Raw genomic sequence first — 15,187 nt, 5'->3', positions numbered from 1 at the left:
CTCTACTAGGTTAGCACTCCTTCAGACTACTGTAGCTTTCCAAACTGGATGGATGCCCTTCCCTTCTCTTTCACATACTGTATACGAGTATTGAAGTGCCGGGCGGGATGCATGCAGAGGATTATTGTATTGTACCCTAGCTCTTGTCTTGTCTTGTCTTCTTCCAAGCAAGCATGGCCCACCACTAAACTAGTCTGGCACCCAACTTGCAAGATGCCATTCTGTTAACTTAACCATCCATCCATCCATCCATCCATCCATCTATCATCCATCCCAAAGCTATTAACCTTAGCTCGCTCTCGATCACCTCTTCTGCAACTAGTAATAATGTACACACAGCATGCAGGCCCAACAAACACGTGCAGTTCAGCCAAGTAGTAACAGTGAATGCAAGAAAAAAAAAGTCTTTTTTTCTTTTCAGAATCAGAACAACCAGCTGCTGCCTGCTGGTTTGACTCCATCCATGTAGTGTAGTTTGGGCAGCAAAGCAGTGCAGCTTCCTTCCTTCAGCGACAATATCAGCATCTCGTAGCTTTAATCTGGACGGAAGCAAGGAACACGGACAATCTTGGATTGGAGCAGGGAAAACAAAAGACAAATAAGCGCCGATCCATCCCCTGCATGCAGGACTCAAATGTACTAGTACTATATCATATCATATATTCCGATCGATCCTCTTGTTTTCTTCCTCACAATCTCCCTAGTTAGTAAGTAGTAGTATTAGCAGCTTTGCCAATGCTTGCATCTGTGCTCTTCTCACCACTCCAGGGGATTAGATGGAATAAAGGTGCACTGGCATTAGATCGAATTGGCTATTTATTGGCATCGCATCCTACTCGATCCATCTCTACTTTGTTGAATAATAAGTGCAGGACACGAGAAGAAATAGTATTATTATTATTATTATGATTATCATCATTCCAAACGCCTATCTTTACTGGGTTAGGTAGTTGCTGGCAGTTCTTGTTCCTCTCCTCTTATTAATCAAAGACAAGACCCCAGCAGTTCATCCACCACTGTTACCGTGCGTGCTATAGGGCCGTTTGTTTGCTCCACTCTACTGTCGGTCGAAGGAAACAAAAGTTCTATGCTGAAACTAGTTGCCTTGTCAGGATCAATTGATCAACCCAGTACTACTGTGATTGATTACCCTTCAGTACGATCCTCAGCTGAAGAGGGAGAAACAACTTTGCAAAGTCAAGTCAACTCGGTCGGTCATGCGTCTATCTATGTGCTGTACCCCTCAGGACCATCTAGTAGTGATGCATGCCTAACTAGTCCTGCTGTCTGTCCTCGCCATATGCTCATCATTTTGTATGTTTGAAAATCTCAACCTTGTTTGTTGTTTAATTTATTCTTTTCCTTTTCTTTTGCCATGGGTTGGGTTTTAAGATTATGACACTCCTCGAAAAAAAGGGGCCAATTAAATGTTTTGGGCCTAAATCAAAGTGAGTAAACACACACGCTCGGCCATGGCCCAAGCCCGTGTGGCCTAAAGAAAGGAATTTTTTTTGAAAAAGGGTTAAAAAATAAATTAAATACGATAAAGGGGTGCCGATTGGCAAAATTTCAAAAAATGGGTACCTCCCGACCGATCAACGGGCGGGAGGCGTGGGGCCGGGGACCTCCCGCCCATCCAACGGGTGGGAGGTCCCAAAACTATTTCCAGGCCCCTCCCGAGGGCCTCTTCGCGAATAAGAATATTTTTCTTATTCGCGAGAGTATTCTTATTCGCGAAGAGGCTCCTGAGGCATCCCGCTCGCCCAACGGGCGGGAGGTCCCCACCTGCTTATTTTTTATTATTTTTTGTTGGAATTTATGTTTTACAAACTATTTAAAATTCATACCTTTTTTGTTATTTTTTGTTGGAATTTATGTTTTACAAACTATTTAAAATTTATAATTTTTCAAATACAAGATTTATTCGCCATACTCTTTTGTATACATAAAAAAATTTAGTTCAATTTTACGAAGAAGATTACGGTATCTAAAACTCGTATGAAGATGGTTAAGCGATAATATTTTGCAACGTAGAATCCAAATATTATGATAGTACGATACATCAAGCCATTAAAAATAAAATAGTATGATAACAAACAAGTTTTAATATACAAATACCAAGTCACAGTTACAATTACAAATACACATAATGATCTGTTAAAAGTCAATACGACAAATATTACAAATATACATAATGGTCTGTTAAAATTACAAATACACATTCAGATCTGATACAAACTCAACGCGGCAAATATTACACATAAGCAAACAACGTTCAAATAAAATTACAACTAAACGATGCGTGATGTCGTAGTAGCATTCGATCGGCGACGTCTCCCACTCCTTGATGCAACAGGAGGTCTTCCATCTGTAGCATCACCTATAGGATCAGCTTCAGCAGAACTAGGCCCAGCATCATTGTTCGGACAACGTTTATACGTGTGTCCACTTTGGTTATATGTACTGCAGCGCTGTATTCTCGTACGGAGCTCTGACTCATCCATATCATTACGAATACGTCGTGCCTGACGGCGCCCTCTCTTAACCCGAGCTGTTCTCGGGTCTGAAATATATATCACAGGATTCGCTGTCTCAGTGAACGATCCAACCATACGGAACTCATAGATCTCATACTGCCAGGTGCTGGCAATTGTCTTCTTTCTGAAGTAATGTGAAACATATATGTCGACAGGATGTCCAATATCCGCACAAGCAGCCATTACATGAGAACAAGATATGTGCAGCAACTTTGGCCTCATGCATGAGCAACAACAAGTTCCATCAAACTTGATGATGCACTCCTTTACAGGAGTTTGACGTCTCATGCCACACCGTGCTCTGTCTTTGGGAGCTACTCAAACTTGAGCTCCTATGTACCACATTGCCGTACGTGGTGTAGTTGGGCGCTAGCTGCCTTCTTGGTCGTATAATCTGTCATCATTCTCCCAAAATATCTATCAGGATCTTGCATGTATGCCTGATTTTTAGTGAACCGATCACTAAAGTAATCGGTATACCCGTGGATAATGAATTCGACAATCGCAACCAGTGGAAGCCCACGAACACCTCGCATCACCCAATTGTAAACCTCGGCGAAGTGGGTGGTTATTATGTCGTACCTTGCACCATCGATATCGTAAAGCAACGCCCACTTCTCCTTCGGTTCATTCTCAATCCATTCAGAAAAGATTTTGACCGCTGACCCAGATCTTCTGCGAGTACGTGCAGTATCCGTTGGCAACGGACACAAAGCCTCTGCTTCGTCCTGAGCAGTTCTAGTTTTTGCTGCGTCCTCGCTTCTTTTCTTCCCGGTCAGTTTATCAAGGTTCTGCCACTGCTTGTTAAATTTTTGTTGATTTGTTTCCTTGCATAGCCTCTTGAACATATCCATAAGGTGCTTGTTCTTGAATTGCCTGAAAAAGTTTGCATCGATGTCTCATACACCACCTACTACGAACATCACGCCACTTCGGCGGCTCTCCGGTCTCCACACACCCCTCTTGCAAATCTAGTATTGCCCTTAGTATGCCGGCATGATGATCATGAATCAGGCAGACATCTTCCCTATCCCGAACGACTGCAAGCTTAACCCGTTCCAAGAACCAGTACCAACTGTCTGTGTTCTCTCACTCTCAACAAAAGCAAAAGCAACAGGAAGCAATTGATTGTTTCCATCCACTGCAATAGCTGTCAGCATTTGCAATCTATACTTTCCTTTGAGAAAATTCCCATCGATGCACAGGATAGGCCGGCAGTGTTGGAATGCGTTAATGCATGGACCCAAACTGAAAAAGACCCGCTGCAATATGAAGGGCAGACCTTGTCCTCTGTCTAGACTTTTCAGGTCATAATAGCTTCCAGGATTTCTCTGACAAATGACGGCCAGCAATCGAGAAATATTATCATATGCAGCCTCGAACGTCCCAACCTCATCTCCAAAACCTTCTGTTTTGCACTCCACGCCTTACTGTACGAGATGGTATACTTGTACTTCTCCTGAATATGCTTGATAATAGACTTTGGTTCAAATGACAGGTTGTCTACTATCATCCCGTATATCTCATTTGCAATGTATTGCGATGTAAGGTTGCGATGGGACTTTTGTACACCCGGCAAATGACAAGTGTGCTGAGTGACAATTGAGCATTCCCAATAATCTTTCCATTTGCCCTTATAGGCATGCACCCGCCACGGACAGCCCTGCTTCATACATACCACATCATACTTACGAGACTTGCACTCGACTGTTTTGAACTCTCGCATAAGAGAGAGAGATCAACACTTAACAGCTTCCTTCACCTTATCAATTGAGTGGTACCTCGCACCCTGGATAATGTCGTTCTCCCTGCAATCACAAGGCACGTTGGATCCCTCATCTACGACAAGATGACTGAAGTCGTTGCTTACCCATTCTTGAGGCACATTCTCGTCATCATCAGACGAATCGGCATTCATTGCTTCATCCAATTCACGTTCTTCGTCTTGCAGCTGTTCAACAATAAGAAGTATGTTCTCCCCCTCATCAGCCACGCATTGAGGTGCTGCGATGCCACCTGCCTCAATATTTGGCTCCTCAACTTCGTCATCAACATTTTTATCCCCCGGAGCAGCTTCAATGTTTATCAAATGGTTCTGGTGCACACTGTCAAGGAGTACCATTGGCCATTGCCAATAACTTGCATTTTGTAGATAAGATAACCAGTCCTCGTTGCTTGCAAGTGGCATCAGCTCCCAGATCAAAGCGTAAGTGGTACGATTTATGACGCACTGAACACTCACAGTGTGTGTCTCCTGATTAATCCTTAATCCCCTCATTAACCAGTTGCATAGGGATTCAAATATCCTCTAGTGCGGTCCGGTAATTCCTCTGCCCGCACAGTTGAATTCACTTAAATCTACCACATTCGGCACATAAATCACATTTCCTTCTCCGTAATATATACTGAAAATACCCTTCTCGGAAGACATATCTGTCAATCATTAATAAACTAGTTATACTACATATTAATACACAACGACCCTAAGTTTCAGCGATTCCCATATTATATTTTTCAGATTCTATTCAGAATATAAATTATACTAAAAACAATTGAAAATACTAAATACTATTCAAAATATAACTACCCTAAGAAATATTTCCTAGATTATAGTTATTTTCAAGTAATTATACGACTAGAATGAGAATATACCTCCAAACCGACCTGTCAACAGGGCTTCGCCGCTTCCTCTTCTCTCTTCCTCTCCTCCCTTTCTTTTTTTCCTCGTTTTTGCTGAAAAAAATGGGAATTTAGGGGTAGGTGGGGGGCTTATATAGCAGGGGGACCTTCCGCCCGCCCGCATAGATTAGGCATACATGCCTTCCAACCCACTTTAGTAGAGGGGCGGGATGCCCCTCGGCACTACCTCCCGCCCGCCCGCCCAGCGGGCGGGACGCCCCCCGCGGCCGCGTCAGGAGTCTCTTCGCGAATAAAAAAGGTTTCTTATTCTCGAAGAGGCCCTCGGGAGGGGTCTGGAAATAGTTTTGGGACGTCCCACCCGTTGGATGGGCGGGAGGTCCCCGGCCCCACGCCTCCCGCCCGTTGATCGGGCGGGAGGTACCCATTTCTCGAAATTTTGTCAATCGGCACCTTTTTTCGAATTTAATTTTTTAATTCTTTTTTAAAAAAATCCCTAAAGAAAGATGGTTGTTTGAAGCGGGAGTAGTTCGTGCTGGGGTGGGCCTCCGTGGGCTCTGGTCCGTAACTCCGTCTTTCATTTGCACGTAACGTGCCTTTGCTACAACATGCGTGCATGGAAGGCAGCGAGCGAGAGCGGTCAACGGGCGATGACATGCATGCATGCGCATGCGAGGAAAACGCTCTCGCTTCACAAACAACGAGTGGCCGGTCTGGTCTCATTCTCCATCGACGCTGGCCTGCCCTGCCCATCCATCTACTTACTTATTATATGTATAAATCGCCGTCTTCCCCAACCCCTGCACGCCGATCGGTCGATCGATCGGTTAATACTCTTAGTCCACCGCCACCGCCCGTCGCTCGCCATGGCGCAGGAGAGCAGCGACGTCGTCGTCAACAAGTGCACCACCAATTCCAAGGCCGGGACCAATTCCGAGGAAGACGGCGGCGGCGGTGCCGATCGCGACAGACCACTGGTGGTGTCGTCGTCAGCGCCGGCGACGCCGTTCAAGTTCAACGTGCACGCGCCCGAGTTCGTGCCCATGTCGCCCAACGCCGCCAGCCCCATGTCGGCGCCGGCGGGAGGCTACTACTCGCCCTTCATGCAGATGCAGGCCGGCCTCACGCCCGACTGGAGCTTCTTCCACGATCACGAGCCCGTCTTCTTCATGCCGGACTTCGCGCACGCCAAGTTCGGCGCCGCAGCCGCAGCCGCCGGGAGCAACAGCGCGCAGGCTAAGGGGACCGGCGCCACCGCGGACGTCACGCAGAAGATTGTCAAGCAGGTGGAGTACCAGTTCAGCGACATCAATCTGGTGGCCAACGAGTTCTTGCTCAAGATCATGAACAAAGACACAGAAGGCTACGGTAATAAGTAGTATATGTATATATCTATATTGTCCATCGTATCCCGCAATGAGATGGATCCATAATAACCTTCTCTTCTCTTCGTGAATGTCGATCGATCAGTTCCGCTGTCGGTGATTGCGTCCTGGAAGAAGATCAAGTCTCTCGGGGCAACCAACCAGATGCTGGTGAAGGCTCTTCGCACCTCCACAAAGCTTGTAAGCAAGCTACGACGGCACGCTAGCTGCTCACATTAAGTAGTACTCCGGCAACCTTTAATTTATTATTTGGTAGCTGCAACAGATCGATGAGAGATATGTGCATGCAGATTGTCAGCGATGACGGCAAGAAAGTCCGGCGCAGGCAGCCATTCACTGAGAAGCACAAGGAAGAACTGCAGTCTCGCATGATCATAGCAGAGAATCTGCCGGAGGACTCGTCAAGAAACAGCCTCGAGAAGATCTTTGGTGTCGTCGGAAGGTCAGGCAGCCATTTCTGTCTGAAAACGCGCGCGTCAGTAGATCACATATATTTCTTTGGTGTTGTGTGTTCAGCGTGAAGAACATCAAGATATGCCATCCACAGGAGCCTAGCACGGCAAGGGCGGCTTCCAAGTCAGACACACTAGTGAGCAATAAGATGCACGCACTCGTGGAGTACGAGACCTCACAGCAAGCTGAGAAAGCAGTGGAGAAGCTGAACGATGAGCGGAACTGGAGGAAAGGCCTCCGCGTCCGCACCGTGCTCAGGCGCTCGGTCAGCTCCCGGAGCTCAGCTCCCTTCATCTCCATCCACCATGTCTTGGCTCTTGACGATCGAGTTAACTGCAAGCAGCCATCAGTGACGACGACTTTGCTTGATTTTTCAGCCCAAGTCCGTGATGAGGCTGAAGCGGCCAGATTTCGACCACTTTGTGGGCTCCGACGACGACTCGCCGCACTCCCAGATGTCGTCCGACTCCCCGACGGCGGACAACTCATCACCTGAGGCTCATGTAAGCAACCTCGTCTCATCTGCACTCTGCAGTGGCGGCAAGGCGTCGATTCAGTTCAGTACTCAACTAGTTTATTAATTTGTGCCTGGAATCATCATCAGCAGCAGACGCAGCAGGATGCTGATCACCAGAATGGGGGGATCAAGCAGCAGAAAGGGTGGGCGAGAGGACGAGGGAAGCTTCACGTGACGGCGCCGCACAGCCCGCAGTCCGCTCCGGCCGGCATGGTCGGGCACTTCGACCCCTCCAGCCCGAGGCAGCAGGCCAAGTGCCCGTCCAGCCCCGGCAGCAGGCAGCAGCAGGCTTCCTCCCAGAAGTGCCCCTTCAGCCCCAGGCAGCCTCCTCCCCAGGGCCCCAGGATGCCTGACGGCACGCGCGGCTTCACCATGGGCCGGGGCAAGCCACCGGCAACGTCGTCGTCGTCGCCGCCGGCGCCCCGGCCAGTGGCGGCGGCGCCGACGACTCCTGCTCCAGTCCTTGTTTAGTTTCACTTACTCGCTTATTATATAATTGGTCGGTGCTCGCCTCGCCTCCAAGTTTGTTTAATCCTACTCGCTCCTACCTATCCCTATCTATCCTACCTATCTTATAGTGGTGCCTACCTGTTTCATTCACGAACTCTGTATCTCTGCGGATACAAGCAGTTGAGCTCTCTTTTCCTCCTCCTTCTTCTTCTTCTTTCTCTCTCTTGTTTTAACTTCCTTTATTAAGGTTACCTTTTATTAAATCCATAAATAAAGTTGGCTGGCTGCTGGCATATTGACGGACAATAATAGTACAGTGTTGATATATACTTAATCTGACAGTGTCGCCTCGAGTATTGTGATCTCCTTGAATGTGATGAAGGGCGCATATATATATATATAGACACGCACAGAGAGAGACATGCACGATAATACTATTTTACATCCAGCAGTTACTAAATCAAGTTGTCAAATTACTTAAAATGACATTCAAAAAGACATTCAGTTATCGCGCGGTAGTTATTACTAAAAATTTGTTCAGTAATTAGTTAGATATAACTACACCTAAGATGTAGAATAGCACGTGGGTATATAGAGAGAGAGAACTGGTCTATTTAATTCACTGTGAGCTGAATAATATTCAATATTCCCGGCGGCACCTCCGCCAGAGCTCCGGCAAACCATCCTGGCCGTAAAAATCAAAATTTTGCATCCCATACGGTAAAGAATATTTCCAACGTTACTGCATAGCTGTTTTTAATGTCTGCTGGTGTCCACCATAATTTACTCAATTTTGTAAACGATTTTTAGGCTTGATGGACGTTCTGGCCGGAGCTCCGACATGATCGACGTTCGATGTTATGGCCAGAGTTCCGACGACTGCCGTTGGCCGTAAAAACACGTCAGATTGGTGCCGCAACCGTAAAAATACTAGTTGCATCCGAGAAGTAACTTTTAAGTTTGATAATGGGATCGGTGACAGGGAAAAGTATGTGAGATAAAATATCAAGAAGGTAATTACTGCTATTTAGCCCAAAAAGTTATATTAGTACAATAGAGAAATAATTACTACTATCTACATTGAAAAATTATTGTTTAATACATGCCACGGAGTAACTATTTATTTGCAGTGCAATTACAATGAAAGGTAGAAACCTTTCCTACGAGTGATGTTACAACCAGCGAAAATTCATAGAAAATGACAACTTGAGTATAATGATAGATAAAACAAGATCGTTATCTTCTTCAATCTTGGCAAACACATGGATATGGAGTCATCAAATGTATCCGCTTGCTGGCACTTTCTTAGCCTATAGGAACTAATCCGCAAGCGCACAAATACTACTGATGTAGCTTTTATCAGGGAGTTTACCTGGGATATCAAATCCAAGGAACGATAAGCGCGACCGGACCTAAAAGTATTCAACCGGACCCACCAGGGGAGAAGAGGTAAGAGGGTAGAGAGCTTAACTTCAGTTAGTCAACTCATTTCGCAGATAACTTGCTATCTACTAACTTGATCTGCTTCGGCGACCGGAACACGAAGGACTTCAGAAAAGGGTGAGAGGGGAGTCTAGAGATGACAATCGAGTCCACGGGTTCGGGCGCCCGTCGGGTTTCGGACCCGACGGGGGTGGGTTTGGGTGCTATTTTGCACCCATGGGTCCGCCCGAACCCGACCCGTCTAATTTCAGGCGTGGGTTCGGGTTTCAAATCAAAACCATGGATGCCCGTCCGAAAAGAAGCCTTTTACGAGTTTTGGCCCAGCCCAACAATAGATCCAATATATACGGAGTAACCTAACCCCCACCTCCCCCCATCCCTTAGTCCTTTACCCACCAGCAGCTGCCAGCCGCCACCGCCCACCAGCAGCACTGTAGCAGCCCGTCGCGGCGTCGCCCAAGCCCGACGCGCCCATGCTTCGGCGGTCCGGCCCCCTGCTCCCGCCCCCTGTTCGCCCCCCGACGCGCCCCCTACTTCGGCGGTCTGGCCCCCCTGCTCCGCGCCCAAGCCCGACGCGCCCCCTGCTCCGGCGGTCTGGCCCCTGCTCTGCCACCCCGTCCGCCCCCCGACGCACCCCCTGCTCCAGTGCTCCGGCGGTCCGGCCCCCTGCTCCACGCCCAAGCCCGACGCGCCCCCTGCTCCGGCGGTCAAGTGCTTGTTGGAACAGTATTTATGTTATGGATTTATGTGGCTGTATGAATTTAGTTACCAAAATTTCTTTGATTTTTGCTTCAGCGCATATTTGATTGCAAAACCCGATGGGCACCCGCACCCGCACCCGACCCGAAACCCGACGGGTTCGGGCATGGGTGCAAAATTCCACCCATGGGTGTGGGTGTGGGTTTAGTTTTCGACCCGATGTCATTTTCTCATGGGTCGGGTTTTGGCTCCACCCGACCTGAACCCGACCCATTGCCATCCCTAAGGGAGTCCAACAACAATCTGCTACTACTGTTATGAAAACACCCGAACGTGATGGACTATGAGGGACGGACAGGGCTGTCAGCACCTGCCGCCTACCATATTATTCCATGGGTGGAATACAACCCGAGGTAACTAACCAAGTCTAAGCACCAAGCCTAAACTATCGAGTCACTAACTTCCGCCACACGTTAAGGCTAGAAGAAACCCCAAATGGATAGAACTTGCTAACCACGCAAACAAGAAATCCCGTAGATCAACGAAAGTAAATAAACAAATTACTAAAAATAAGAACTAGCGAGACATCGAAGATAAACGAGGAACTTAGCTCTATTCCTCCGAGGTGGCTACAGAGTCGGAGTAGGATCGAGGAACCCGGCTCCTCTCCTAGCTTGGCTCTCACCTCACTCTCTCCTTATTTTACACTAAGGTAGAGTGACTAAGGGTGTGTTTGGTTCAGCTGTGGATTCCTGAAAATCTGATTTCTGGAATCAGCTGTGGGAAAGCTGCTGTGAGCTGACAGCTGTGGGAAAGCTGAAAGCTGTTTGGCAGATGCCCCAGTAACATGTGCACTTCCAAACATGATGTGCATCGCCTCCAAGTTGTCCGGACCACGTTTTCTAAACTGAACATGTTTGCATTTCCTTCCATTACTTGGATCGTCGCATCTTTGCAATACATTGGTTCAATTAGATACTACAAAATATCCAAGAAAACTACAAAATGATAATTGTTGTGACACTCACCGCAAGATGCTCGTTCCACCATTTATCTGAACAATCTACAGTCTGCTTTTCATCATTCCAACCAAGTCCAGTGGCAGCATTTTTTAACTCCACAAAAATAGTATAACTTCTTTTGAGAGCATCCCATTTATTCTTGAGTTGCAAATGTTCTAGTTTCCGACCAGTTTTCTGTTCAAACTTTTCTGCAACATTCTTCCATCCGACTCTATTCAAATGACCTAATGGCCTATGCCCAGCATTAACCTCACGCATGCATATGTCACATAACTACTTCACATTTTCCTTATCCCACACCGCCTTCTCAGCCATACTAGTATCAATAAAAAGAATGAACAAAAATATTCATAATTTACATCTTATTAGGTCTGAAATTCTAGAAAAACCTAGCTTTCAAAGTCTAAATCATAAACATAGTGTTCTGTAGAGAATAACCTTACTGTTCTATCAAGCTTTTAATGCGGCCTCAAGCGAGCCAAAGAAAAGGTTTCCCCTTCCTTTGCGTTCTGTCAGCAGCCTTGTACTAATAACGGTTCCACACTGGATAAAGAGTTCTCTCGCTTCTTGAGGGTGAACAGACCAGGCAAGGTTGCCAACATATATCTTGTGTGGGCTTTCGAAGACAGAAGTTACATCTTTCGGAGAAGAAATCTGCAAAATCGTAAAGATTACAAAGCTTAAATGCTGTTACAAAAGATTACAAAGCTTAAATGCTGTTGCTCCAAAAAATTTACTTTTCCAATCATCCTAGATAGATTGAACAAAGAACAAGATTTGGAGCCTCAGGGGCGGAGCCAGAAAGGCTGCCCAGCCCGGGCTTAACCAATGGACAAGTGCTAAACTGATCAAAATTATGCTAAATAATATTGCTTTGGGTCTAATTAATATAGCAATTTATATGGGATAAATTGGGCTGGGCCCGTGCTGCAGCACGCCCAGCACGGGCCCTGGCTCCGCCACTGTGGAGCCTGACACATGCATAAGAACAGACAGAAGACCACCAAGCCTAGATGGCTGAGCTTGGGCTTATCTCATAAACCGGTTTTTTATGGCAAGTATGCTCAGAGGGCCATGTTTTTGTGAAAGCTAATGATGTTATTTGGTACTACAACTAGTCAGCTCATTTGTTCTAACACATCACGATATAATTGGCGACTTTATACTGCAAGCAGGCTAGCTTGTCACAGTCACAAATACAAACACTAGAACATAAGAATTTCTAGAAATTTATGCTAAGCAGGTGCTAAGGTCTTAGGATTGACGCTTTAGTCAGTATTTAGCTTCAACATTCTTCCAACTAGCAAAAATATGATATATTGAACAACAAATCAATATCACGAGTTCAATGACTAATAAAGTAAACCATGCTTCACTTATACAAGGAACCAAACATGAACCATGCATTAGTAGAGAGGTTTGAGCTGGTCTGGCTTCATATTCTAACCAGGCTAGCATAAGCCCATGAACCAAACAGACACATGATGGTTGGAGGTTGGTGCCAGAATTAACCATACCACTTCCATCAGGTCACAATCAATCAACGCTCACTCCACTCGACTGGTTAAAGCTACAATGGAGCAATGCAGTAAAGTACAAAAAAACCAGCATCGACTTCGTCGTGATACTTGTACTGTTGCCTCCGAACACCCAAAACTGTACAGCATCATAGGAGGAGGTACCTGTTGCAACAATGCAACCAAATACAAAAAGGAACTGAACCAACTTCCAATAACAATCTCAGTAAGAAAAAAAAACAGGGGAAGGACACAGTTTAAGCTACTGCAAAGCAGAACATCCGAGACCAGACACTGGCTTGGGGTTGATACACACAACTATCAGGAAATCGACCATCATGTTCGTGCAAGAATTTTTGGTAACAAAAGCAAACAACTACTAGACAACTTCTTAATTTACGCCTTGTTTGTATCAAAATAATCTCTGCATACATATACAATTTTCTTTTACCAATCCTCCAACTAGCACAAAAGCCTACTCGATCTAATCTTGTTTTAAAGAGTGTTTCAGCAAATTCAGTTTAGGATGAACCTTGCAGGCCGGATCTGGATGGCTGCTGCAGCAGTGGACAGGAGCAGGGGAGGTGACCGCGTGAAGGCGTGAGAGGCTGGATTTGGAGGCGCCGGCGGCAGAGCTTGGATGGGGCGCCGGCAGCACGGCGTGGAAGGGGCGCCGGCCGCAGGGCGTGGAAGGGGCGCCGGCGGCAACCCGAGCCCCGAGCCCCGAGCCCGTATCTTCGATGGAGGCGGGAGGGCGTCGAGTGGAGGGGGCCGCCGCGCGTGAGGGTGCCGGAGTCCAGAGTCGGAGGCGCCGGCGGCAGGACGGGGCGGCGCTTGGACGGGGCGTCGACGAGACGGCGTGAAGGGGCCTTAGGCGCCAACCCTAGCCACCCATGGAGGAGAGCCCGATACCCGCAGCCTGGCTCTTCGAAGGAGGCATGAGGGTGCGCCGTGCGTGAGGGCGTCGGATGCCGGAGCTGGAGGTGCCGGCAGCAGGGCGTCGAGGGGGCGGCGGCAGCAACCCTAGCTGGCGTGGAGGAGAGCCCGAGCAGCTATCGAGTGCGCAGCTCTGTTCGTGGGGTGGGGAAAAGAATAGAAGGACCGAAGCGTTACAACATAACCGATGGCATGCGGGTATTTTGGTGGCTAAAATCTACGAAATCTGGCCTTCCTACCGCTGCGTCGTTGTACTGCAGGAATCAGCCGATTCCGTGGAATCGCGTTGCCCCTCTGCGCCCTTTGGTTGCGTTAGCTGATTACTGGAAGCGAATCTGGATGAAAAATCGAAAACAAATGGACCCTAAACTAAAAACTCAACTTTTCTCCAAGGATGGTGTGCCGTGAATGGAGGTTTGGGCAGCTATTTATAGCTTCTTAAGGTCGGTACTCGCTGCTTAGCTTGTTTTGTAAGAAGGTATGACGGTTAACAGCTTGTACGCGAAGATGGATACGTGGCGTTGCAGGGCCAAGCCAGCCGGCCTAGGGATGCTGCCACGTGCCACCACTTTCCTGTGGACGTATCTAATGACTTCAGGAGGTCGGTAACAGTTGCGTTGCTTTGAGGCGTGGAAGTTAGAGGCCGGTCGGCCTGTCTCTGGGTCCTCTTAGCCTTTTGATGCACCGTGTTGATCAATGTGTGCAAATGCCTCGGGAAGGCAGTTTTGAGCCTGAAGACCTCGGTAGTCACTGTAAGTGGGCCCATCAATCTATGGTTCAAGCCTTTTGACTGTAGAATATTTTACTTGATGATGTGCCGATCATGGTTGATTGGATTAGTGTTTGAGGCCCTGCAGGTGAAGTTTGGTAGGTATTCGCCTCAGTGCCGGTCTGGATTTTTTGGCCGAAATTTATGTAGTGAGCTCCCGGAATCAAATAATCACCAAAACTAGTGGGGTTAAATAATTTAAGCATGATTTTGATCAAAAAAAAGTATAAATCCATGAAAATTTTAGCGTAAAAGTCATGAAAATCGACCGCCAACACTGCTCATCGTGCAATGTGTTGTAGCTGAAAGGATCCATAAGTATTGTACAAAATGAGCACCATCATGGACATCTACTACCTGTTGTTATCTATCCATCAAGTAGTAATGCAGTCTCAGTTCCTGTAGATGCATCAGAAGATAGTAGGATAGATTCGTTCAGTTCTACATGCAAATAACTCGATAAGTTCCGCAGAGGTGAAAACCCAATCGAAATCCTACCTCATGATTTGAATCCCAGCGAGCCATCCTGCATGCTAAATTTGTGAAAGATCATGGCACAATTCACAGCCATCATCTTGTGTAGCTGCAACTCAGGAAGTACCGTGCTGCGACAGCAGATTCAAGCTCTGGCTGGTGGATGGAGACCGACGTGTGCGTCTCGGACGGACCCCGCCGGCCAAACCCAATCCGCTGACGCTGCTACCCGGGCCCCACCCGCGCGCCGATACGCCCCAAGCGCACACGCCCAAAACTCACACTGACGCGTGGGCCCGACGTGCCGTGCCTCGCCTCTGTGAGTCATCTTGTTCCTCGCCCAGCCCA

The 15,187-nt window shown here is 47.4% G+C and overlaps 1 protein-coding gene across 1 annotated transcript; it reads left to right on the top strand.

Moving 5' to 3' along the window:
- The first annotated feature begins 5,934 nt into the window (after nucleotides 1-5,934).
- LOC112883081 (la-related protein 6C-like) lies at nucleotides 5,935-8,104 on the top strand. Its single transcript, XM_025948307.1, has 6 exons — nucleotides 5,935-6,542; nucleotides 6,645-6,739; nucleotides 6,850-7,001; nucleotides 7,076-7,277; nucleotides 7,390-7,515; nucleotides 7,620-8,104. Exons 1-6 carry the CDS (start codon nucleotides 6,041-6,043, stop codon nucleotides 7,998-8,000), a joined length of 1,458 nt encoding a protein of 485 aa, XP_025804092.1. The 5' UTR covers nucleotides 5,935-6,040; the 3' UTR covers nucleotides 8,001-8,104.
- Nucleotides 8,105-15,187: the final 7,083 nt, after the last annotated feature.

This window comes from Panicum hallii, chromosome 2 (assembly GCF_002211085.1).
Source record: "Panicum hallii strain FIL2 chromosome 2, PHallii_v3.1, whole genome shotgun sequence".
Classification (NCBI taxonomy): Eukaryota; Viridiplantae; Streptophyta; class Magnoliopsida; order Poales; family Poaceae; genus Panicum; species Panicum hallii.
The sequence above is the reverse complement of the archived record's forward strand: the minus strand, read 5'-3'. Positions and strand labels throughout refer to the sequence as shown.